This window comes from Dipteris shenzhenensis, chromosome 15 (assembly GCF_047967505.1).
Source record: "Dipteris shenzhenensis isolate YYH24624 ecotype China chromosome 15, Dip_SZ_1.0, whole genome shotgun sequence".
Lineage (NCBI taxonomy): Eukaryota > Viridiplantae > Streptophyta > Polypodiopsida > Gleicheniales > Dipteridaceae > Dipteris > Dipteris shenzhenensis.
The window spans coordinates 9,893,440-9,920,655 of record NC_141610.1 but is presented as its reverse complement, the minus strand read 5'-3'; the positions used below and the strand labels follow the sequence as shown (position 1 = coordinate 9,920,655).

The following is a 27,216-nucleotide window of genomic DNA, read 5'->3' as shown; positions in this document are numbered from 1 at the left end:
AGCTATTACATGTTCAGACATGTGACTGCACTTTTGGATGTGATATTTTGAAGTACTCTGTCATAGAGAATTTTATTTGGACGTGGCGGATGTGGAGTACATGGCTGGCGCAGGCTTTTCCCTATAGTACATGGCCACAGACTTTTTCCTTTAGGGATGTTTGTGTGTCTATTGCATTTTGTATGTATTTGGACATATCAATGAGTTCTTTGGCTTCACTTTCGGATGTAATATTTTGAAGTACTATGTCATAGAGATTTTTTTTGGTTAGAGTATGTTGCTTGCATTTAAATGCTTGTTTTGTTATATTGTTGGTTTAAGACATTTTAGCATCTTGAAACCCGGCAGAGCGAGTCGCTAGCCCGTCATAGACGGGTCAGGTTACTCGTTTGTCTAAAGCCTCCTAACCCACAGCCAGTGCTTTGCTTCTACGACGGTCAGGTTACTCGTTTGTCTAAAGCCTCCTAATCCACAGCCAGTGCTTTGCTTTTGTGCATACATGCACTCTTGTTGTTTGAATGGAGTCGTGAGCTTTCATCGTGCCCAGCTATGGCGCAACCCCTTTCTACACATCCCATCTTCCAACTCCTCGCGAAGAACACAGATCTTCCTCCATCGCACCCCCCTTTTTCCCTTCCTCGCAACCTCATTGCTTATGATGGATGTGGCCGGCTTTTTGTCTGGGATACCTCCCAACACCTGCTCCATTCCGTGGACATTGAGCTCTCCGATCCCCTGCTGCCTTCTCAAGGAACTCTCCTCGCTAAAACGCGCTTCCGGGTACATTTGCTTTGTGATCTGGTTTTTGAAATGCCATCTGAATGTCAATTCGGTCAATGGGTGTCGTCTGCTTGTCCGAATTCTGTCGCTTCGATTCAAGTCATTTCGCTTACCTGAGTCAGTCACAAAAAGCCATCCTCCTTTAGGTACGAGCAAATATTTGTAGAGTATCGTAAGTCAAGTCTTTGTCGAAGAAGAAAGATCACAATTTTGAAATAGTTATTTATAAAAATTTCCCCGGTGTAGGACAGTTGTCTTGCAATCCTACATGTTCTGAAAATTCGTGTCTTTTTCACGCTTCTCATTAAAGTGAGAGAATGCATATGACTGTAAGCCGCAATGGCGAACAATTACTGGTTTGATTGGAGCAAGTACAGCGTGAATTATGTATATACACCATGTGTTAACTTCCAGAAATGCCCTTTATTTGTAGACATGGTGTTGAGGTCGATAGTGAAAGATTGATACGTGCCAGAATCAATCTCGTCTCACATTTCTATATACTGGACAGGGGTAATACTTACTTCGTCAGGTGCCCTTTTTCTCCAGACTTTGCAGCCAGATTCGGATGTGGATTTTGCAGTGCGATATCTAGTCTTCAACAGAAGGGGCTGGTCAGCCGCACTTGCTGGGGACGCTGCGCTTGTGGTGTTGGATTTAACATCTCATTTTCGAGATTCACCAGCTACGTTTGAGACATCGCCTTACAAAGCAAGGTGCAGGTAATTGTTTGCTCCTTATTAGAGGTAATTAGTCTAATTTGTGGTCTATGGAAATTTTTGTTCACTCACGAAAGGACTCCTGGATAATGAAGGAGTAGGCCAGTTTCAGATTACCTCGACTTTCTTGGGATCCACAGAGATGCCTTGAGCTGAAATAACACGTCCCAAATATTCGAGTTGGGTTTTGAAGAACTTACTCTTCTCATTGTTGATGTAGAGAGAATTTGCACGGAGAACTTCAAAAACTTGGTGAAGATGTTGTTTGTGCTCATGTAGGGATCTGTTGAAAACGAGGATGTCATCGAGGTAAACGATGACGAACTTATCGAGGAAAGGCCTGAGGATGTCGTTCATTAGTGTCATGAATGTGGCTGGGGCATTGTTTAACCCAAATGGCATGACCAAACATTCATAGTGTCCATACTTTGTTCGAATAGTTGTCTTGTACTCATCGCCTTCTCGTATGCGAATTTGATGATCACCTGAACGAAGATCAATCTTTGAAAATTGTGTTGCATGAAGAAGTTGATCGAAGAGGTCATTGATGCGAGGCAATGGATACTTGTTTTTGATAGTGAGCTTGTTGAGGGCTCGGTAGTCGATGCAGAGGTGCATTGACTTATTCTTTTTTTCCACAAGTAGTACAGGAGATCCGAAGGGGCTGCGACTGGGCCGAATGTGACCTTTGTCGGTGTGTTCGGTGACCTGTCTTTAGATTTCTTCATTTTGAGTGTAAGAAACCCGATAAGGAGGTTTCGACGGTGGATTACTGCCGGGAATAAGTTCGATTGGGTGATCCACTGGTCGTCGAGGTGGTAACTGCTTTGGCAATTCTTGTGGAAAAATATCCAGGTAAAGCTGGAAAAAAGGTTAGTTGAGGTATTCAGGAGGATCCTTTGTTGGTGTCTCCTCGACTGCCGTAACCAACATAAGTGAAGTCTTTACTTGACGTTTACGAACCTACTTCTTTACTTGTAGGACAGAGGCAACTGGGATTGAAGGAGAGTCCCTAGAACCAGTTAGCTCAATAAGTTTTCCCTGTATGACATCGTATCGAGAAAGAGGCATGATGTCGAAGTTCAACTTGTCCGTATAATGTTGGATGCGAAAAGACAAGTTTTTGATCCTGGTGTTGCACAAGAAAGTAGTTCCATTTGCGAGTTCAATCTGATAGTCCATGAGACTAGGACTGGTGGTCAACCGAAGTTTGTCGACCATAGAACTAGCTAGGAAATTATGAGAACAGCCACTGTCGATGAGAATAGTGACCGTTGTTCCACGAATCGATCCTTGAATATAAAGTACTTGAGTGGCCAGGGAAGGTTCGGGGTTGCTGGCAAGGCTTAGGTGGATGGTATTTGCCATTCGAACAGCTTTGCCTTTCTTGTCTTGTGCTGGGGTAGCATCTTCTCTTTGGGAAGTGCTAGGTTCCATATTTGAATTTTGCATAGGTCACTTGGGACAATCGAACCATCTATGGTCGCCTGTACAGATGGTACAAAGTCCTTTTGTGTTGGAGTTGTTCTTCTTGTCAGTGGCCGTACCTTTATGTTGGGGATGTCGGTAATGACTTTGTGAAGAAGAAGAGGCGCGATCCTTAGAGGAGTGCTTCTGTTGGAATCCAGCATATGATTTCTGAGTCTTCGGGGGATCTTGAGACTGTCGCTGACCTTGATTACCGGAGTTTTTTCGAAACCTGGTGTTATCTGGAGAGCGAGCACCTTTGGCCATAGTAGAGTTCTGTGTGCGATTAGCACTCTGCTTCCTTGTGTTTTGGAAATCTGTAATGCGCCTCTACGTAAGCAATAGCGCCAGCTGTGGTGGTGATGTTTGCTTTAAGGACATCAATGCGTAACGAGGGATTTAGGCCTGAGATGAAAGCATGAAGGCAATCATCCTCAGTTAAACCATCAATCTCCAGCACCAATGTGGTGAACTGAGAGATGTAGGAAGACAGGGACCCCGTTTGCTCCAACTGTCAGAGTTTTGATCGTGCTTGGAAGTCCGCATTGGCAGGTATGAACTGCTTACGGAGTACGTGTTCAAAACGTTCCCATGTTAACACACTTTTGCCGTCCTTTAAGCGTCTTTGCCACCATAGAAAAGCTGTATCCTTGAGGAGGGAGGCTACCAAGGCGATCTTTTTGCCTTCAGTGAGGTCAACAGTATCAAAATACATGTTCATTTTTGCGAGCCATTGGTCAACTGTTCGGCGATTGCGTTGACCAATGTAGGCTTCCGGAAGTTTGATGTCAAGTCTTTTAGTTTTGGAAGCTTGAAGTAAACGGTAGAGGGCACGTAGTTCAGTGTTTTCTACCTCTGGTGGGAATGAATCCGCATAGTTGTCTGGTGCGTCACGTCATCCTCTGTATGTGTGGTACTACGAGAATCTTGAAGTTGTTGAACTTTCTGGACCAAGTTGGAGATGCTGTCCTGAAGCTGGGAAATTTAAAGTTGCAGTAGTGTTTCTCCTTGTACGTTGACTTCAGGGGTCTTTTTTGGACTTGAGTCTTTGATCTCTGGAGAGGCTTCACGCGAGCGTTGCGACATATCGGAGATCCCTATGAGAAAAGCGCGAACTTGCGCTCTAGTTTGTACCATTCTTGGAAGAAGATTCGGGCTGCTCCCTGAGGTTGCTCATGTTGGAGGGGGCAGGCGAGGCAGGATGGAACCACCCGTGGAAGTCTGGTAAAGGAGGTCCTGTCTGAGGTAACACTGGTGATGCCGAAAGTGGTGTTACTGCTCGTGAGAGGACAGGAGTAGGTTGCAGAGTCCACGGATCTGAGACGGGATAAGGAGCTGCTGTCGGAAGTGAAGGATATCCAAGAGAAGGAGTGGCTTTAGAGTGTAAATACTGTCTTGGAGAAGGTACAACCTGTATAGGAGGATATCTGGGAGCTGAAGGAGGTGGAGAGTACCCTGGAGATGCCAAAGGTGAGGGGTAAAATTCTCTCCAAAGATGGACAGCAAACTCTTGAGGAATATCAAGTTCTAGGTATCTTCGTGTCTCGTGGAACACAACTTGGACTGTGCTGAGAAAGTAATGTAACTGAGGTGCCTCAGGCAGAAGATATAGGATGTGGTCCAAATCACTAGGAGGGCACGTGACACAAAAACCCACGATGCAAAAGCTCCGAAATGGGCTGGTTGTGCAATCTGAACACGATATTGTGTGGTAGATGATGCCTGAGGTGTCCTTGAAATGCCGGGTGAATTACCAGGGGTTTCCATGCTTTAAGGGAGCGTCTTTTATTTGCTGTAATTTGATAATGACAAGAGAATCCTTAAAAGCAGAATGGAAAGACTCCACCTGGCAATGATTTAATCTGCCAAATTGTTGCGTAGAAGAGGCCTGCAGATTTCTGTCCGGAGGTCCATGTTGCAATGGGTGGCGAGGAGCAGATCTGGGCCTGGCATTTAATAGGCTGTCTTCATCGCGATAGGAAGCTGAAACTGCTGCTGATCTGGCAGGAAAAAGGTAGTGAACCAAGGAGAGCAGGCTATCAATGGCGCAAACTGGTTGCAGGCTGATTTGCGACAGAATGACTGGCTGGCGCTGTGCTCACGCTGCAGGCTGGCAAGGAACAGGCCGAAAAACCAGCGGGGCTGCAAATGGCAAGGTGGCTGGCAGCAAAATGGCGAGGGCTGGCAGCGAAAATGGCGAGGCAAGGGTGACAGCGAAATGGCGAGGCAAGGCTGGCAGTGAACCGGCGCGGGCTGGCAGCGAAATGACGAGGCAAGGCTGGCAGCGAACCGGCGAGAGGCAGGGCTGCATATGGCGAGGGGCTGGCAGCGAAATGGCGAGAGGCAGGGGCTGCAAATGGCGACGAAAGAGGGCAGATCCTGCGTGACCAGATTCCGTACGATGGAGGCGAGCCTGCGTGCAAATCCGTACGGACGTCAAAGGGTGCGTCCCTTTTTCGTTTGTGGCTGCCTAGGTTGGGTGGTTGCCCAAAAATTAAAGGGTGGGTTTATTTAACCCTAGGGTAGCTAGGGAATATATCTCCTATAGAATCCTGACAAACCTAAGAACATGTGTAATTCTTCTAGATTTGTAGGATGTGGCCATTCCAATATGGCCCTTACTTTGTCAGGGTCCATACGAACCCCTTCTTGGGATATTATATGTCCCAAGTATTTCACTTCTTTTGCAAAGAATTCATATTTGGATTCTTTAGCAAAGAGTGAATTATCTCTAAGCAGCTGGAACATTTTTCGCAAATATTCCAAATGTTTTTTTCTGATTTTACTATAAATAAGGATATCGTTTAAAAATACTATAGCAAATTTTCCTAGATATGGCCTTAAGACACTATTCATAAGTGTCATGAAAGTTGCCGGAGCATTTGTTAATCCAAATGGCATTACTTTAAATTGATAATGCTCATACCTAGTATGAAATGATGTCTTAGAGACATGCTCTTCCCTAATTCGTACTTCGTGATATCCTGATCTTAAATCAATTTTAGTAAAGTATTTTGCCCCTTGCAATTGATTAACGAGTTCATCAATGCGAGGCATAGGATACTTATTTTTTATGGTGATTTTATTATGCATAAACGCATAGTACCATCCTTTTTCTTTACCAGTAAAACTGGTGCATACCAAGGTGAGCTACTTGGTTGGATTTGGCCTTTCCTAAGGTATTTCATTAACTGTCTTTTGACCTCACGTGCTTCCGTTTGACTAAGCCTATAAGGGGGTTTACAAATAGGGGTAGATCCAGGACCAAAGGTGGGCTGCCACATTGCCGATGATAGACAACACATGTGGGTGCTATCCTCATGATAGAACTCTACCTCAGTGTACTTTTCAGTACCATTAAGCGGCAACACTTGCACCGCATGTACTTGTTTTTGTGGAGGTTTATTTGGGGCTTTAGTTCCCGCTTGTTTAATTTTTAGGGCAGTTTCAAGTAGCATGGGCTTCGCCTAAACATTTGAAGCAAAGATTTTCTTGCCTGGCCCTTTCATAATCCTCTTTCTTCAAGAGAGGATAATTTTGTGTTTGAGGTTTCTTAGGTGGTACCAGAGGAACCTCCTTCTTAAAGTACTCCTTCCTTTTCGAATTGGAAAATTTGTTGAACTTTGGAACAAAACCTGTTTATTCTGAAGTTCCAACTTTGAACTTCCCCATCGTGTCATCGTATATTTGGGCATACTTAATGGCTTCCTCAAAGGTTTTAGGACAATTTCTTTTCACCTCAACCTTATAAGTGTCTTTGAGACCTCTCACGAAACCCCTTATCTTTTGGAATTCATTAGCTCGCTATGTACTGGACTAGAGTGTTTGTACTTATAGTGAATTGTCCCAAGCCTCCCACGCTCTTTCTAATTCATTTTTTGGTAAAAACTCTTTTGGGAAGGCTTGTTTAAACTCAGTCCAATACCTAGGAATTCTATCACTTTCCCTGAGGCTTATCCACCATTTATAGGCTTTATTTCCAAGGGAAAGACTTGCTTCCATGACTTGATTTTCAGGAGGAGTATTTCTGAGTCGATGGAAGTCTTGCCACTTTTGCAAGAACGTATTAATCGCATCTTTATTACGCTCCTTTTCTTCCCCCTTGAACATTGGCGGTTTCAAGTCCTTAAGGATATTAGAGGTTTCTCTAAGTCGAGAGGTGGATCTCTCAACTTGATTAGGAGGAATCGGTGATTTTTCAGTAATAGTTACCGATTGAGAATCCGCGAACTTGGTTATAGCTTCAGCTAGGGTTTTCAATGTATCACTGATAACTCCTAGCCGTGTTTCTATATTTTGCATTCGAGTTTCAAGTTTAGTGAATTCCGTGTACGGAATTCCATAATCACCATTGTCTATGTCCTCCATTTCCACGTTATCTTCTTAAGTTTCAATTTGTACCTCCTCATGTGTTTCCTCTCCAACTATTGCTTTTCCTTTGCTAGTCCTTACCTCGGCCTCCCTAATCTTATCATCCCTTTTTGGAGTTGTCATTCTAAAAATGTGTATTCTCCAGAAATTATAAAGCAAAGCGCTTTATGTCAAAGAGGAAAATATGATGCCCACTTTCTTGATATTTGTTCGAAGTTTTGGATATGTCTTTTGAATTCGAACTCGCTCTCGTTGCGCCACGTAAGTTATAATTCTCTAATCCCGCTCTCGAACTTCTCCACTTGATCTTCGATTCTCGTCTTTAAATTTGGAGAGGCTAAAATGACTTGGAGTGCCTTGGAGAGCAAAGAGGCAAGCGGGAGGGGGAGGGGGGGGGGGGAAGAAAAGAGAAAAAGCTTTCAAACTTACGATTTCAGAGGGGTAGAAATGTATGCGATGATTTGGCTTTTTTACCAAAGGTTTTTATACCTTGGGATGACGTGGCGGCAGCCTCCTTTGCTTCTCTGTGTCTCTATGTACATACATCGTTGCGCACGGGAGTCGAAAACCTCTATCAAGCCGTTGCGCATGTACAAAGTACTACTAACTGTGGTACAGTGGCTTTGTCAAAGCACTAAGCCCAAAGTTATGCAATGCGGCTTCCAAAATCGTGCGAACTGCGAAAACTGTCCATGACACTCCGTAACTCCGCATCTGCCAAGCCTCAGCTAAGGCATTGAAGGCAACGTTTTGAAATCCTTGTGGTTCTTGAACTTTGCGCCATCGCTCAGGGCTGTCTCTCAAAGTCACCAACTCATTAATTTGCACACGTCTCCATCTTCATAGCCGCCTTCGTCAATTTGTGGCAGCCCGCACGGCGTGAATCGTTAGACTGTGGAGGCATAAAGATATTAGACTTTGGAGTGACTGACTCATTGAAGGCAAAGTACTCTAACTCTCGGGAGCCGGCGCAATTGATTATTGTGTTGGTGATTTCGGGCAACGCTCAAGCTTGGAACTTCCATTCGTCATTGATTTTTAGGCTTTGATACCAATGTAACAAGACCACAAAAGAGGGCTCTCTCTGATTCACCACCTAGCCTCGATTCCTAGAGTGCTCCTTCTTACATCCGTACGTGAACTTTGTCCCGAGTTCCCTCTCCTCTATTCCTTTTGTGGAGCCTCTCTCTAGAAACCTCCCGTGAACTCAATGCTTGCCACTTGGAGCCCACCTGAGTGCCACGTCCATAAAGGACCTTACTACCATTCTGCCCTTTAGGCCTTAACATTGCACTCCCCATTTTTGCCTAGGCCTAGGATAGTTCCTAGTCTCCGACCCTCTAGGCTCCGATCAACCACGCACTGCCAAGCCCTCTGGTTTCCTGCTTCACCATAACCACACCAGACTACTCCGAGATTATGGCTGACGTAACAATGACGATTGTTGCTGGCTGGAGTCATTGGAGTCCTTGGGATATAGGGAAAGATTTCGAGGAGGATTTTGATGGGAGGCTAGGCCACTCTTTGCTGGCCATTTCTGAGAGAACCCCAAGCTTATCCTAACCCTCGGGCTGGGCTAGGGGTTTCAGCCCAACCCAGAGTTAGGCACTAACTCAACCCTCGCATGTTACAGGTGGTTAGGTTAGGTAGGGTTCGTAGGAGGCGGCACTGAATGATGACTGGCTGCGACGCTGAAGGATGGGCTAGGGTTTGCTGGCGGCAGCGCTGAAGGCAGGTGGACGACGGGCTACGGTGACGACGGGCAGGAGCTGAGAGAGAGAGAGAGAGAGAGAGAGAGAGAGAGAGAGAGAGAGAGAGAGATGATATGATATGATATGATTGTATTAAAGTCCACTGCAAGACCCTTCAGGATCTATGGGACTGGTGATCACTATCAACTAATAGTGATCCCTTACAACCAGTGAAAGAAAATGCAGTACAAACTGTGTAGTGAGTACTTGTTGGGCCAGCTTGTGTGGTAGACCCAGTACCTCGTTTCGATGTTCCAAAACATTTCAAGGAAACTTCCTAGCTTTTTGGCTGGCTGCACCAACGGGATTTTCAAATTTTCTCTGTTGCCCTCTTATCTTTCTCTAATGTGAGTATAGGCTCTACATCTTAGGAGTACATGCTGCTCATTTTCTACCTCTCCTGTGGGACAGATTTTGCAGGTCTTTTCCTCTTTGGGGATCCTGGGTCTTGCCCACCTACCCCTCTCCACCTTGAGATCATGCGAACTAGTTCTGATTTTGCAAATTAAATGTCTTTTAAATATTGATATGTCTTCCTCGATGTATTTCTGCATTCCATAGCTGTCCAATGTGTTGATTTCCTGTTTGTAGAACTGCATTTATGTCCCGGGGTCTTGCTATAGCTTGAGTATCATTTTCTGTGTCACTATTTCTCTGATTTCACTTGCATCTTCTGATGTATGAGAGAGAGAGAGAGAGAGAGAGAGAGAGAGAGAGAGAGAGAGAGAGAGAGAGAGAGAGAGAAGGGGGCGGGGTCGAATTAGAGAGCAAGCGGGCTTGAATGAGGGAGAGTGGAAAGTTCACATGAACGTGAGGTACAATGCACTTGATGGTTAACTTATGTAGTCCCCTCCCCTTAAGCCAAATAGCGCTACCCCCTCCGAACGTATCCTATTTTTCTCCACTATTGGTCATCCCTCACGTATTTCGGAGGGGTCCACTCTAATCTTGTTTTGGCCCATAATATGTCCTAGATATTCTGCCTTCTATAAAAGTGCATTTGCTGGCTATAGCCAGATCTTCAATATATCCAGCACTTTCTTGACAGGTGTGATGTGGTTTTGCTTATTCTTGCTGTATTAAGGATATCATAGTAGACAACCAGCGCAAACCGGAAAACAAGATGCTGCAAGACTTATCCATCGGCGCATTAGTCACATTCAGAGGGCAGTACTTTGAATTCATTCAAACCTCTTTGTGTGTGAAAGGCTGTCTTATGCCCATCACCCTCTTTGATTCTGATCTGCTGATAGTGCGACCTTACATCTATCCTTCTGAAATGCGGAGTGCCCTTGAGTTTGTCCAACAAGTCCTCAACATTTGTTAACCGGCTTATGTCCAGGCTCCAAGATGGTGGCATGGTTCACGTCCCTTTGAGGAGGCAACTGATCAAGAATACTAGTGAATACATCAGCAAAATGTGAGAGTACTTGCAGCATGTAAGCATCCTCTGCAAAGGGATATATTGTCCATTTGTCTTGATCAACTGTAGTGCAAACAGAGCATTTTGCCCCTTTAATCTCTTGCTGATCGCCTTGCTGTTTAGTAAATTGTGTGCCTGTGGGAATAGGCTACTGACTCCAGCAGGAGGTAAGTCATCCCAACCGGGCTGACTCCAGGTCCCTTACCAGGTGCAAAATCCAGGCCCAAAAATAGATCTCAGATCTGTCTACAATCTATTGCCAAATGGCAGTCATAGAAACATTCATACAGCTTCTAGCAGAGCTCATATTCTCCCTTTTTCTACCTCAGGTCCTACTCAGCTATCTCCTTGTGCCCTCATATAGGGGCTCTTAGGTGGGAGAGTGACCCCCCCTCTCTGGCATCACTGTGGGTCTAGGACTGTGCATTGAACAAGGTGCTTCATTTTCTCTCTTGGAAGAGCCTTCGTGAACAATATCTGAGGCGTACTTTGTGGTCAGGCAGTAAACCAACTCAAGCTGTTCATCTTGAATCAGCTCCCTGATGAATTGACATCGAAATGTGCTTTGCTTGAGCATGAAACATTCCTAAAAAACTAGGCTCTCTGCAATCATAATGCTGTTGTATAGGATTAGTGTCACATCCTATTGAAAGCCATCTATGTCCTTGAGACTCCATCTGAGCCATTTAGACTCAGACTGTTGTCAGCAGGCACGGTACGAGGCTAACCTTGATCCCAGCAAAATTCTTGATGTAGCAGTCTGGTATCCCAATCACTAGCGAAGTTTGAATCACAATACCCCTGAAGAGTTGTCTGATACGTGATGCTATATTGGCATGTACCATAATTTATAAGGGCCACAAAGTCTTACAAGGGGTTGCTTTGTGCTCAGCTTCTTTTGAAGAAAGGTGGTTCCTGATCTAACTTGTAGCTGCCTGTCTGATGTTTGGGTCATTAGCCCAATCTGAGTCACCATAATGACTTAGACTAGTGTGTTTTTGATAATTGATCCCATAGCCACTTGTATCATTGACCGTACCTCATGCTAGCATTGCTGTACCTCACTTCGGCTTTGATATAAATTGACTCACCACCACCACTGCAAACCTGATGTCAAGCTGGATATTATTCAAACTACCTAGAGTGTTGATACTTGTTCGTCTCAATCAATTAAGAGGTGTCATCTTCGCTCCAAACCTCAATTGAGTTAATGCTGCCTTAACAGTTCTCCATCCACAACCCTTAAACCATACTTTTGCTGAGAGATGAAGATCCTATCTATATCTAGGAAATAATGAAGAAGTCCCAAGTCCGTTGTCTCAAAATCCTTATGAAATAGACACTTGACCTCCTAGATCTTCTTTGAGTTGTATAGATGTGTGGAAACATTTTGTTTTCTTGCATCATTTGAAGACTTCTCATTGAAATTCGTTATCCCTAGACTTGCCCTAATGCTTCCTTTGGCTGAAGCAAGCAAGGCCTTTTTATATTTGGAACAACCATAGCCAACCTATCTTCATTTTGATGATGTGGTCAGTACAAAGCTAGAGTCCTGATCCACTCACTTTGCATCATATGCTTCATTGGAAAATACTTACCATCAAGCTAGATTATCTATAGGCTGTCCCAATAAGAGAGCCTTAGAATCACAAAAATACTTTTTAATAATCACTGGATGACCACTACTTGAGCAGATTATGCTTTATAAGCTGTTCATTCAAAGGAACACTCTCCTGAAACAAACTCAAGAAAATAATCCACTTTTCTCTTTGCGTAGATATACAAGGGTGTACTTAGCTTAGAATGTTATTGACATCGTTGCTTGTGATCTTTCCCAGTTTGCTTGAGACCTTATAAAGGATTCCTCTTTCCTCTGCAAGATGTTCTTCCGATCAATCACTTACCATGTCTTGTAAGTGGAAATTACAGTTCTCAGCTTGGATGGCTCCAAAAATTTCTCCGTGCAAAAGAATATATATATTACTGATGGATAGAATAGAAAGCTGTATCACTTGGGCCATAATGATCTATGAGAGGCCATCAGAATTCTGATATATTCTATAAACAGATCCCGATAAAGGAAGCTGTAAATTTATAGAATCCTGAGGAAAATGCTTGACCATTGATGATCATAGATATAAAAACTATCATAGAAAGAACTGATACTTGAGGATATCATGCGGATATCTTAACTGAAATCTTCAGAAATAATATAACTGGAAACATATAGCTGTGTCATAATGGAATAAAACCATATTTATGACTGTCAACTGAGGTACTGGTTTCCCTATATAAAATTCTTCCAGCCATGCTGAAGGCATATATATAAATATAAAAAGAAATATATTCTCTGTTCCTGAATCAATCAGGAAGAAACACACTTTCCTTTTCTCTGCAAATCCTGTTTGTCCCTTATAAAAGACAGCTGTTGATCAAGCCATGTGGGCTTCGCGTTTGCTTCCTGGAGGGTACGTGCAGATAGAGCCGTAGCACCAAGAGTTCTTCAAAATCTTGCATGGCCATCGAGAGCTCTCCAAGGCACTCGTGAGTCTGTGACTTCATGAATTTCCAATTCAATTCAGTAAGGCAATCCAAACAGCTTCTCAAGGACGGTTAAAGCACGAAGCATGTCTCGTCACTCCATGACCACATGTCTCGTCACTCCATGACGGTTAAGCACGAAGCATGTCTCGTCACTCCATGACCACATGGAAGGGCCCTGCAGAAGTTTCTTTCGCCATGGGTCTTACAAAGGCGTGCTTAAGCTTGAAGATCACCAAGCTAAATTCCAGCTCGCTCCTATGGGGGTTGCTTAGTCACATAATTGAAGAAACATTCTTTCAGAGGTTTGAGAACCGACAGTCCCGATGAGTGTACCTCGACTTCTTCTCTCCCACTGATCTTCATCAATCGTCAGGATCACATCCCCAATCCCTAGAGACTGTAGGTGCTTGTGCTTCCTCTGTGGTAGAAACAACACTGTGCTTGTTTCTCCATTGTCCACAAGCTTCTTCCTAGGTCACAAATTACAATGTCATGAAATGGAATCGGAAGACCACAGAGACACGGTGCTATCTCCAGCCTCCACGAGCTTGTCCCTGTATCATGATATATCAGGAAATTGCTGCAGCTTGTCTGAGCAAAATGCATGTTCTCTGGGTGAATTGAGCAGGTCTAATCGGGGTGGGCATTCACCAAAAGAGACGATTTGAATTGATGCTCACAAAATTGATATCTTCGATTTCTTTCGTCTCTGGATGATGGATTATTATCGATTCCATTTCACCCCCAACGTCCATGCGTTCAGGAATCTTGCTACCTTCCCATTCTTCTAGAAGACCATTTTCCCAGTAGTCACAACTCTCATTTGTGTGGAGGAGCTTCTTCTAGAACCATCTCACAGGCCGTGTAGAACTGGATGCGTCAATTTTATGAGCAAAAACCTATGAGCAGGTTTATACGAGCGTGTTTTTCAAGAGATTTTAAAAATAGTATTTCTTTAGGAAACATGGTTTTTACACTTTTATTTTCATTAGAACTAGATCCCTTTATCATAAAAATATACAGACTAGTCACTCATTCATTTTTACATAACATAAATCTTCTTATTCATAGACATCCCTTTGTACCCTTGTTATTACCTTAAAATGGTATTGAAAAATAATTCTTTAAGAAACGTCCCTCATAATCGCTCTCAATATAGTAATATTAAACATAAATAATTACTTATTAAACACATTTATATCATATGGCAATATCTTTCAAGTGTTTTTATAGTATTAATAACAAGATATTTATGGACATGTTTCTACAGAAGTTTAAATTACTGTAAATAAGTATTAACTTGGGCTTATATATCACTCTCATAAAATATATGTAATATTTAATACTATATATGCAAGGTTTTCCAAAATATAACCCCATAGATATGCTCAAATGTGGTTTTCCGATCAATTTGAGTGGCTGAATGACTATATTTGGACATTGGATGTGAAAGTTATGTCACTTTTAAAAGTGCTGTCCAAGGTAGTTTCACCAGCGAAACTATCTTGAAAGACCTTGTTCAAAGGGGTTTCGCTGGCGAAACTACCTTGATGGCTTGCTTCAATGAGTTTTCTTTGGAGAAACCCTTTCATGAAGATAGGTTGAGAGAGGTTTTTCAATGTCACCCCCTATTAAGTAAAAAGTTGTAAGAAGGATCATAAGGGAATTTTCATAGAGAAGTCTACTCTACATGTGGGTTTCTTCAAAATCCATTCCATTATGTTCTCACCATTCCCAAAGATTCACATAAATATTCGTGTATAAAATAGGCATTCCTATAATACTTTTCATATTTCTAAGTGAAACTATGTTTTCTTCTGATCCATTTTTGTCATATTTTTGCATGGTTGGAAGCTTTTTTTTTCCTTTGCTCGGACGCTCGGAAGATTTCGCTCGGAAAATGCTCGTCCCCTGTAGAACTGAGGCTAGATCACATGAATTCTGAGCTCCTATGTCAGGTGCGAACCTATATTGCAACTCCTGTGAATTACTCATGAGCATGACGGCTTGCCAAGCTCCACCTGACGTGCTTCTTGCCCAATCCCTTGGTAGACAACTCGTCATCGTCACTCCTTTATGAAAACCCCGTGTATTGCTTCACTTTGAATCATCACCACAAAGAGGCGTAGTCAGCGTGTGCTTCCAGGAATCGTTCCAGGCTTCTTGTACTAGAATCGTCACCTTCTTGAGAAAGAGGGTGAGCCTTGCTGTGATACCACTATCATGAAACAATTACTTTGGAGCATAACTTTGGACATAATATCACTGTCATGAAACTGTTACCTGGGGCATTAACAATTTCCCACAGCACACAGCACTAGGGTCCAGAACCAAATAAGCTGGAGAGCCCCCCCCCTCCAGCCCCGGCCCGAGGGTACTTTATTACTTGAATAAAATTAGAGTACAAAGCTTGCAGCACGAGCCTGTCCACACAAAAATCTCTAGAGAGTGAGTTTTACATGGGAGTGGGAGACCAGCTTCCCAAACTTGGCAATTGCCACTTGTCAAATTTCTAACTAGTTTCTAGTTACATGCCAACAATGACTTGCAACTCTGAGCCTTCTAAGGCCATGGTCACATGGACACCTCCTGGACGCTTGCTAGGCTCCATACAAGCTAGGGAAATAAACCACTCTTGAAAACTTGCAACAATTAATTAAATGCACATAGCCATGGCACCCATTAATTGTTAGCCTTTCGCATGCAAATAAACATCTCTAGACTAATCCTAGTCTCTTGCATGCAACCCAATACACAAAACAAGTACTTTGGTTGATGAAGGTCAACCCTCTTTGACCGTAGTCAGGGCTCCTTGACTGTAGTCAAGTCTAAGTCTGCTCCAAATTCTTTGGTTGATTAAAGTTAACTCTTTCTTGGCCACAACCAAGACTCCTCGACCGCAGTGAGGCCTCTTTGACCAAAAGCCAAAAGTTCACACAAAGTCAACATATGTTCAACCAAAGTTAAACAACGGTAAAAATACTTTTCTTTATTTCTTGGGATATCACTAAAAATACCGTCTCGTGACATGATACCTGTAATATATATATATATATATATATATATATAAAATTAATTTTATTTTTATTATTTCCCCCCCAAAAAAGAGACTTCTATTAAGTATTAAAGAAAACCGTTACAGCAAGCTCCATACGGGAATACGGGATACACCATGCAATGCATGAAAAGCTCAAGAGCCAAAAAGAAAGGATTGGGGCTGATAGTGCCATCTCAATCCGGTAGCAACCTCCGAGAAAAAGGGAGAACCCCTCCAAACTTGAAGAAATACAGTCCTCCTAGAAGAGGCTGCCCGTGAAGGGCCCTGCATGCTAGCCCATATGGCTATCAAAGTGTGAACCGTGTCACTCCAAATACCCGTGAACACCTGTGATGGGTGTATTTGGGTGTCATCCAAGGCCTCTGTGCATCTGGCTCTCCAAATGTGCCAAGAGGAAATGCTAGCCAAAATCTCCCAAGAGGTGTCCATTGAAACATGTGAAGCTCTGAAAGGAATATGGGGTACATCCTAAAGAGAGCAGGGCTCTATCACCTGTCGGCGGATCGAGAGTGCCCAAGAAGAAGGCTCACCCTCATAAAACACCTGGGGCCCAGTAAGGGATAACCATGTGACCCAGCCCCAAGTCATGAAGAAAGGGGAAGTATGAAAAATGCTGAGTATCCGAGCAACTCCTTTACAAACAGTCCTCGCTTGATTGCAGTCCCAAAGGCAATGTCACACTGACTCCTCTGCAGAATGACAGCGAGGGCAAGTGGGATCAGCCCCAAATCGTGATCTCCACAGGTTCATTGCAATCCCTCCATGAATAGAAAGCCAAAAGAAAAGAGTGATCTTTCTATTTCTGAGGGATTTCCAGAGCCTCCTTCAAAAATTCCTACGCAAATCTGCGGTGATGAAGAATCTATCCCAATGGGGGGCTCTGGAGGGAATCCAACCTCTACTGCTCAGCTGAAATCTCCTGGCATTACCAATCGTGAAACGAAAGAAGGGAATCCCTCTCTCTCGGTGCCCATGATCTATCCACTCCCACTCTCCTGGGTCCCACTGCAAGCACCTGATAGGTGCACCTCCATATAACCACAACCTCCAGGATCCCAAGGGCCAAGAGCAGAGGGTCGGGGTCTAAGTAGCACTGCAAGCCCACTCCATGGTCAGCAATCTTGACAAGCTAGAAGGCAACCTCTAGAAGAATATCATCAGTGGATCTAGAGAGTATACCTCCATCCCCAATGTCAAAGACCAAAGCATCTTCCTCGAGACCTCGAAGAGCGATCACCTGTAGAGGAACTGCTGTCCTCGAAAAAGCTCCCATCCAAGTGGTGGAAGTAATAGGCATCTCAACTGTCCATTCCACGAGGATGGCTGCATCTATCTGCTGAATCCTGCGTGCTACCACTCTGAGGTGACTCACGGACTGTAGCCTCTAATCCTCAGGTAGCTTGATAAAAGCCTTCCAAGTGCCTACTGTGTAGGCGGGGCCTCTCTCCCATCTAGACCACTGCATATAATGGGAAGTGCCCAGTGGTCTACCATGCTCATCAAGTATACTATCGTTCCAAATGATCAGTTGCCTATCAATCTCTTCAAGGGTAGAGGGCAGAACCCTTCGAAGAGTGTTCCTGAAGCTCCCCCAAGCTGTGAGGATGGCAGTCATGAGAGGAGAGGCAAGAGACCTGAGAGAGGCGGAAGTAAAATCCTAGCGAGGGCTGTCCACCCAATCATCTCCCAAGGTAGGTGTGCAAGCCTGAATGCGTCAAAAAAAGAAATCCTTCCAAGGTTCCTGCCCAGGCATGAGTCCCCTCACCACCACCTTACAAAGCAATGCCTTGCACTGCAAGTCCGGGTCAATGATATTAAGGCTTCCTTCCCATGTAGGGAGAATAATGGTCTCCTAGGCCACCCTCGCTGCAACATCTGCCGTGCCATCAAGTCCACTCCATAAAAAATTTCTGATTGGTCTAATGAGCTGAGTGATGCAATCCCTAGACTGGCACCAGCAAGAACACACAAACCAGGCGGTGGCCAAGAGAATCTGGTTCACTACCACAACTTTAGAGGCAAGGTTGAGTTTGGTTGAGCTCCAAAAAAGGAGCTTTTTCCTTACACTTTCTAGTACTGGGGCAAATTGCTGTGCTGGAGAGATGCCCAATCCTACCTAGCATCCCAAATATCTGACAGGAATACCCCTCTGAATCCAAGAAAAGCCAATGTCAACTCCCCAGCTTGGAGTGTCCTCATCACTGATCCAAAAGCCAAAGGATTTATGCCAGTTAATGTGTGTCCGTGCAGCTGAGCAAAAAATATCCAAGGCTGTCCGGAAAGAATCAAGTGACTGCGAAGAGGCCTCAATAAAAATAGCAGTGTCATCAGCCAACTCACAGTCAAGAAGCTCGTGCTCCTGTCTCAAGGGAAATCTCAACCCATAAAGCTCAGCCTGAGATCTAAGGAAGATACTAATAGCTTCTGCCACAAAAAGAAAGAGGAAGGGGGCTAAAGGGCATCTTTGACGAACTGATGTGGAAATCTAAAACCTGTCACCCCTTACCCCTCCAATCAAAACCTGGCTGTGGGCTAATCTGTAAAGGGAGGCCACCCCTCTAATCCATGCATCTGAAAATCCAAATCGTAGAAGAGTGCCCTCAAGAAAACCCCAATCTACTCTGTCATAGGCTTTCTCAAAGTCCAGGAGTAGAACTGCCAGCCTCTGCCCGCTCTCTGCATAGCCCACTCTGTGGCTTCCCAAAAGGAAAAGATATTATCAAATATGCTCTTGCCATGCACAAAGCCTGTCTGAGTATCATGGATGAGGTCTGGAAGAAGGGGCTGCAATCGGATGCTGATCGCCTTTGCAAGGATTTTGTATAGAGTGCCCAAAAGAGTGATGGGTCTCCAATGGGATACAAAATTCCGATTGCCACCTTTCGGGATAAGGTGTATGAGTCCCTCGGTCAGTGAGTCAGGCATCTCACCCGAGTCCCAAATGCCCTGCAGGGCTGAAGTAATATGATCACCTATCATATCCCAAAAGGCTGAAAAAAAGGAGTAAGACCATTGGAACTAGGGCATTTGCCCTTATGAAGGGCGGAGAGAGCAGTGAACTCTGTGTTGGTAAAGCGTGCACCAAGTGCACATATCATCTCTGGTGTGACAAACACAACTAAACTCTGCCAAATTTCATCTCTAGCCACATCTCTGGCCTGCGTGTCAGGATCTGTAGAAAGAAGGGAGGCATAGAAAGTTGTCGCTAAGTGCATGACGGTATTCGGATGAGACTGCAAAACGCTGTCAGCGTCAATAAGCTGCCTGACACTCTCTCTACTATGTCTGGGACCAAGTGTAGAGAAAAAGTGTTTTTGACTCTCTTTCCCATCTGTATCCAAAAGGACTCCCGTGCATGGAAGGCATACTTTGCTCTCTAATCAAGCAATGTCTGCAAGTGAGCCCTTGCTGCAGCAAGGGGCTCTTGTATCCAAGCATCTGATGGTCGTCTCTGCTCCTCCCTCTGCAAGGCTGACAACTGCCGGCGGATACCAATCTCCCGCCTGAGTACCTCACCTAGCCGAGCACTAGCAACGGAGTGATAAAAGTTGCTCATACTGGCAAGTGCTTTGGCCACATGTGAAGGACCGGCCACCCCCCCTGCATGTGAGAAACCCAGGTCTCCAAGAGTGCCTCTGTGATAGTCTCATCCGTGTATAAAGCATCGGGGATCCTGATACTGTGAGACCGTCCTCTCAGATGGGGCTCTGAGATGGACAAAACTAGCGAAAAATGGTTGGAAGTGGAAACACCAGGTGTAATGCAAACTGTCCCCCCTCTATCAAGAGCCCAGTCATCCACATAGAATCTGTCAATCCAAGCATGGATAGGCATCTGCACCCTATGGTTCGACCATGAAAACAAAAGTGACTGAGACTGAATATGAAATGCATCATCTGACCAAACATCTCTGCCACTGAACCTGAACAAGAAGGCATCCCAAGTTGCTCTCTCGAGGAAATGAATGTCACCTTCTCTGCCCCCTTGCTTATCAGAAGGTGCCTCAACCATGTTGAAGTCACCTCCAATAATCCACGAATCTGCAATGTCAGCCCACGAGAGCAACTCTTTCCAAAACAGAACACGGTCCCCTCTGTTGTTCGGAGCATAGAGGTTGAGGAAACCAACCTTACGTCCGTCAATCAGAAGTAAAACCCAGTGGGCCTTGGAGGGGGTTATGGTACCGTGTCCAATGATCAGAGGGAGAATAGAATCTGAAACTGATATGCATGTACCTCCTCTGGTTCCCAAGGCAGGAAGCCAAAAAGTCCAGCCTAAAAGCAGCTTACCTAACTTGGAGCAATCTCTGACATCCAGTTTGTGTTCTTGAAGAAAAGAATGTCTAGGGAACCACATGAAACATGTGGATGGAGCTGATTCCTGATCAGCTGTCTGTGACGGGATGAGGGATGCTGCCCAATCCCTATATATTCTAATTGGCTATCCTCATCAGCGGGAGGAAGTGGGTTGGAATACCTTACCCGACTTGGTGGCGGAAAAAGAACCCTCCACTGGAGCTGACCTCCTGCCATACACATGAGGTCCAAGGGGAGGAAAGTCCACAGGTGAGAGAGAGAAAGATCTCTCAAAAGGGATGCCGATAACTGGCTCTCCGAAAGTGGAAGGTACAAAATCATCATCTGGGAGGTCAGAGAGGTCCTCCAAAGCAGAAAAGGAGTTCCGCTGAGCCAGTCCTGGGAAGGGGGTACGAAGGATTCCTACCGAAGCAGGGAGAGAATGTAAGACCCCCTTCCCTCTATCCACAGAAGGAGGCACCTGTACTGGGTCCTGATCAAGAAGTGCTGCGGACAAGGTGCCAACAACCTGGGCTGCTGAGAAAGGTATAGCTTGATCCTAGCTTGATCCTAGGGTGGAGTGGAACAAGGCTCTTGAACACTAGTCTCCTCCCGAGGCTCCAAGGGGGTAGCCTCCGAAGCGGTGGAGGTGTGATCTGAAGTAGAGGGCCTAACCGCGACCGGAACCCACCGTGGGCCAAAGGTGGTGCGGGGTGCAGGAGGGACTCGAGTAGCCCTAGGAGGGGGGGGAGCCCGTGTCTGAGGCGGTGCCTGTGGAGCGGTAGGTCCTGCTCCTGCTGTCTGTCGTAAGCTAGTACGAGCTGGTTGCTTTCTGGGCCTCTTTTTCTTCTTTGGGCAATCTCTTGCGAAGTGCCCCGAGGATCTGCAAATTCTGCACTGGTCCTGCCGACCTGCAACCTCAAATCTCTGGCGGAAGAGAGACCCACATGCAATATAATCTAAGGTATAAGAGGGAACCCTCTTTAATCCCCTGATTGGAGTCTCCTTTGTTTTCAAGAGGGACTCCTTTTTTCAAGCCTTGATGCAGATTGTGAGGTTAACCTTTGGCTATGATACCATTTAATTTCAAAGAATAACCAGCCATAGTTAGTATAAGTTTGTAGCAAAATGTTGATGAGCAAAGAGATGTTAAAGCTCTCTCCAATATCACACCAAAAAGATGCACAAGTAGACAACCTGGAATCTGTCCTAGCACAGCATAAATATGCTGCAAAAGAAGAACCTTTGCATATGCTCCAACAAATCATGAAGGTACAAGGTGCTGCCCACAATCTTAGCCTCAGTGCTGCATAAAACCTCAGCTAAAAGCTACTAAATAACTGCAATACTTCTGCTCCCTCTCCTGGAATGTGTGCCTTTGTTTGAGGGTTGAGTGGATGATGAGAGGGGCTATGGAGTTCACCTTATGTAGAGGTTGGGGAGGAAGGCTACCCTTCTCCTCTTGACCGACCATGTAGACCGTTCCTCCCTGACTAATCATTCTTAAACGTAACCTGCAGTAAAAGTGGCATAGTTTGCCAACTGGATGTCCTTTAAAGAGCTGTTCAGACCTCTATAATTTCAACAACATTGTATCTCCATTACACGTGTTTAGTCCATCATAATGGCTATGCAGTGGTGTCTGAAAATGTGATATCCTAAGACGTGCAATTATGTCCTCCGCACATGGGGCTGCATTTGGAGTATATTTTCGCATAGATGTAAGGATAAATCTTTGATTTGAGGCTGCAGGGCTTTTTCAGAGAGTGTGCATACGATATACAAGTTGTATTTGCTCGCTTTAGGGCTGACGTTGTACCTTGTGCGAGCAAATCAGAATTTGAGGGAAATCTATCAAAGCGTTATGACATACCTAGTACTATCGTGCTGGGTGATTGGGCTAGCTGTTGATATCGGTGAAGGAGCTAAGCATCTGCATTCCACTTGTCCTTGCATGCACTACTATATTGAGACTGTGGTTAAAAATTAATTCTACTTCCATTTTGATTCTGAGATGAGTTCTGATTTTATTTCCAGGAGGGAGTCGGAAAGTTTGACTTAGTTGCATTGGTTCATGCTTGATTTGCAGGTTTCTCTTGTTGATGGTTGGTTGCACTTAGCACATTGCTGATTTTAGATGGTTGTGAATGCACTATGCATGTTTTGGTATGCACCAATGTAGAGAGATGTGTCACTATATACTCAATTCTCTGTTCTATTTTTCGTTTCAATTCTGAATTCGATCCAATTTCAGCATAAAGTGGATGTGTACATTGTCTGATGAACCATTCCCCCTATTCTGTTCTTGTTCTGATTGTCGCTTCAATTTTCAGGTGCAGTTTCCAATGTGGGTAAACAAGATGTGGAGTCCTTGAATTAGTTTCTCTCTTTGAATTTTGTATTTGACTTAATGGAATGATCATTGTAGGCGTCTTTGTTCACAAAAGGCTAGCAAGTTTAGATTTTGAATCTTTTGTAAAGGACTGCAGCCCTTCATTTTCTAAGATCTTTGTGAGCTCAAGCTCCTTAGTGAATATATTTCCAATCCATTCTAGGGCTAGAAGTGCAGACAAGTTTTTGCAGTCTTAAATACTCATCTCCATGTGAAGCAGTGCATGTATTGGTGTCTGAAAGCGTCTTGTAAAGCCATAACTTTGGATTTAGGTACCACCTTCTCACTGCGTCCACAATGTTTTCCTGATACTGAACAGAGCAACGCCTGTAGGGGGAGATAAGTTTCAGAGCTCAAATAAGGCTTTACGCATTCTGCAGGTAGCTTGGCACCCTTACAGTGACACACATCTAGGGGTGCTTTCGTCAGATGGTGTATTCAGGTTGCAAATTTTTCTTTGAATCTCTATGTAGTTTTTGTGCTTTTTTTTCAGAATTCTCAGAGTCCATGGGATGCTGGTTTTAGGAATGAAAGCCTGGAACAGTTATGATTCTGCTGAAATTAGTGCATAGCACTAAAAACTTTCAAATTCGACCATTTATATGTATTTCCTGCTATGAATGATTACTTTTTACTCCATTGCAGATTGTTTGATCTATCAATTAATTCAGAAAATCCTGAGCAGGAGTATCATTTGCAATCTGAACCCATTGATAGATCTACCCCAGCCACCTTCATCCATCCTGTTGCCTTTGCCTTTGGTGGGGAACATATGTGGGATCGTTTTGCTGTAAGTATTATATCTTCCTTATCTTAATGTCACTTCTGTGCTTCTATAAAAGCTAATCTATTGAGCTTGCTGAACTATTTGTCTTTTCATTATGTAGGCCCAAGGTAGTGTGCTATTAAAGTTTGCTAAACAATGCTTTTCCTTTTGCAGGTATTCATACTCTTCAGCAATGGATTCATATATACCCTATGCCCAATCTCACCTTTTGGAAGGTAAACATCTAGCCTTAAAGGGGTCTTTTTATATGCATTGTAGGAGCTCAGTCAAAGGCAGCTAAAAATAGTTTTTACTGTCTAGTGACTTCCTGAATTTTGTCAGCCTTTACAATAGTGCTGCCATTGAGGAACTTTACCGAGATGCTTGTCAGTGGGCCTCGTCCGGTGCTGAATCCAAGGTAGTTAGCAATGCAAATCGTGCAGCTGCATGGCTGGAGGCTGTTTTCCCCACTTTGATTTCAGGAATGTCAAATACATTGGTTTTGAAGACTGTTGCACATGTGCCCTTCAATGCATCTCTTCTTTTACAAGTATGTCTCTTTTTTACCTTGTCCCTCTCCTTGGTTTTCCATTCTCTCTAAATCTTAAGCACTCCAAAAGGTTCTCCTTTGTCCCCCTCATTTGTTTTTCTTTTGGTCTTACGTCATATGTTTATCTTGATGTAATCACTTATTTGAGAATTCTATTGTGGTGCTTTAGATGATTTTTTTGTACATCTAGTAACCAGATCAAGGCATTTACACTTAGGGTTTTCCAGGGCCCCCTTCCTGTAATAACGGGGGGAAACATTTCAAGCAGCATCTCAAATCGAAGTAGTCCTGCATCGATGCTCGTGTACAGTACTGTTGGTAAAGATAGCATACTTGCAATAAGCTTAAGAGATGGTCAGATGCAGTTGTATGCTCTTGCGGATGAACTGCAACCAGTATGGAATGATGGAATAACACCACGTGTTCAAGTGAATTTTGAAGGGAATCTTGTATCAGTAGGGATGCTTGTGGAAACATATGGTGATCTCAGTGCTTCAGATCAGGTCTTTGGCAAGAAAAACATTAGAAATGATGGAGGCATGCTCAATCAAGATGGCGTGTGGACAGGACAGTCTCCTCCTCTTCTGCAGCTTGCAGTGATTGACTTTGCATTGCCAGGGTCAGTGCTGGAATCAGCTCCGCTATCTATTCTTGCTGATCCTGTTGTATCAGAACGATTATACTGTTATCATGCTGCTGGTATTGATGCGATACTGCTGCAGTGGCTTCCCTTCTCTGAGCAGTCTATGGACAGGGCTTCATCAGGCAAGCCTCCAATAGTATACCCTATCTTGGATACTTGTCCGGGTGGGAAGTTAGTTCATCTACCTCTGGTAGGCATAGCTCAGATTTTGGACTCCTTTGGGGAGATGTGGCTGGTTGCGGTCACAGATTCTTGTGAGTGTGCAGTAATAGGGATGAAATCACATAGGGCTTTAGATCCTTTGTATATAGAGGGAAATAAAGGCATTAACCAGGAAACAGAGAATGCTGAAGTCGGTGTTCTACAGGTTATAAGCAAAGAGCTTTTGCAAGGGCCCAAACCCATTCCTATCCCACAAGTGAGGATATTCTGAACTCTTGAACACAGAAGTACGCTGGTCTTTCAATGCTTTCTCTTGTCAAAAATTAATGACAAGTCTAATGTTATATGACAGGTGTCATCATCAGGTCGGCCTTTGACTTTGGACTCCATAGAGGGAAGAACATTTCTTCACGATCAGTGTAAATTGCTGCATGAAAAATATATAGAGTATGCACACCGGGTGAGCTAGTTGCTAATAGTCCTTGTTATCGGACATATAAATGCCTAATTCATTATGGTGCGTGGTGTATCCATAGTGACTCTACTTTTAATGGTCAGGTTCATGTGGAGCTCACTTCTCATGGTGTTCGTCTTCACAAAGTTGTGCAAGAACAGCATACACGGTTGTGTCAAGCACAAAATAAGCTTGGGGAGGCATTGCAGCTATCTGAGTCTTTGACTTCTCGAATAAAGGCAGCTTTCCAGAAAGATAAGCTTTTGAAAGATCGAGTTAAGAGACAGAGCGCTTTGCTAGGGGTTAAACAGAAACCACTTACTGTTGCAGAGCAGGAATACAGATCTCATCTAGGTAGTTGGAAACATCCAGTCTATTGCCTGGTTTTGATTTAGCTGCTTGCAAGTTTCCGTAATCACTTCTTTGTATCCATCTCATGCAATAGTTTATATCAGTAAGGCTGTACTGGACTTGCAGATGCTATGCAACGTCAAGACCTGGACATTCTTCACTCTGCAGTGGATGTTTTGAAGGAACGGTTTGAACGACATTTGCATTTATCACAAGCATTAAATCAACTACATGGCCATCATCGGAGTCCAGCACTTGAAAGAATGGCAGTACCTGATGCCCAGATGAACCGATTGAAGGTGACTGTGAATCAGCTGACTCTAACAGTGGAGAGTGCATTAAAACAGGTGAGGACAATTGACGACGTTGTCAAGGAGCGGGAACTGCTCAGCAACCATTGAAGGTTTCATAGTTGATTCATCACTGTGACAGAATGGGGGACAATACACGTACGGGGTAAGTTTTCAAGCAAAAAAAATGTTCCAATCCATCTTGATGTGGAACATTTAGATGGATCTCTTTTGTATAATGCCATTGATTTCAGTTTCTGATTTTGGTGTTGTTCTGGTTTGTATGCAATGTCTGGTCCAATGTTGGAAATTACATTCACAGATTTTGAAATTTAGGTTGATTCTTAGAATTATATACGGGACTCGAAAAGATCCATAGGCTTACTAACATGAAGGAAATAATATATCAATCATAGTCACAAAATAAGCCTGGAAGATCAGGCAAATGTTTTAGATAAAGAATTATTGGCAGGTCAAGGGCGTGAAATGGAAAGAAGAAAAAGACTCAAGGCTGCTAGGACTGTTTTTGGAACAAAATAAAAGATAAATCAAAGAAATGGCAAAGATTATCTCATGTTGAATGCAAGTTGCCTAGTACAAAGATAAACAAAAGTAAGATTTTCTCTTCTAGCTAGCGACAAGACATCTAAAAAAGTTTTAAGAGATGGAATGTGGAGAAACTACTAAATTTCCCATTAATATGCTAGTTGTGGATATTGAGTCATATCTTGTGGATGCACTTTAGCTAAAATGGGAAGAGGATGCAAAGAATACAAAACTAGAGTATTATTGCACTTGCATCAATTCGATGTGTTGGGAGTCACATAAAGGAACATCAAGGCACACCCAACCACATATTATCATTCCTATCCCACCCAAGGTAAGGCGAGTTGTCACACTTCTTGGCACTCCTTCCAGTGATTTGGCCATTCGAACAAGATCATGGAGTGGTCTAGAAAGAAAAGATTGAGTATGCACACTATATGAAGGTCATGACATTGAAGATGAACAATGCTTCACAGTCATTTCTCTTCTAGCTAGCGACAAGACATCTAAAAAAGGTTTAAGAGATGGAATGTGGAGAAACTACTAAATTTCCCATTAATTTACTAGTTGTGGATATTGAGTCATATCTTGTGGATGCACTTAAGCTAAAATGGGAAGAGGATGCAAAGAATACAAAACTAAAGCGGGCTGTCT

The 27,216-nt window shown here is 43.8% G+C and overlaps 1 protein-coding gene across 2 annotated transcripts; it reads left to right on the top strand.

Annotated features, from left to right (window-relative positions):
- The first annotated feature begins 441 nt into the window (after positions 1 to 441).
- On the top strand, positions 442 to 26,285 carry MOS7 (nuclear pore complex protein-like protein). 2 transcript variants are annotated; one of them, XM_087386417.1, is made up of 10 exons: positions 442 to 780; positions 1,330 to 1,502; positions 23,120 to 23,180; positions 23,486 to 23,590; positions 23,741 to 23,802; positions 23,909 to 24,116; positions 24,344 to 25,177; positions 25,274 to 25,381; positions 25,480 to 25,729; positions 25,853 to 26,285. In XM_087386417.1, exons 1-10 carry the CDS (start codon positions 550 to 552, stop codon positions 26,125 to 26,127), a joined length of 2,307 nt encoding a protein of 768 aa, XP_087242543.1. In that variant the 5' UTR covers positions 442 to 549; the 3' UTR covers positions 26,128 to 26,285. The 2 variants fall into 2 exon arrangements, with proteins under 2 accessions (XP_087242543.1, XP_087242541.1); XM_087386415.1 differs by having other exon boundaries at positions 23,120 to 23,242; positions 23,446 to 23,590.
- Positions 26,286 to 27,216: the final 931 nt, after the last annotated feature.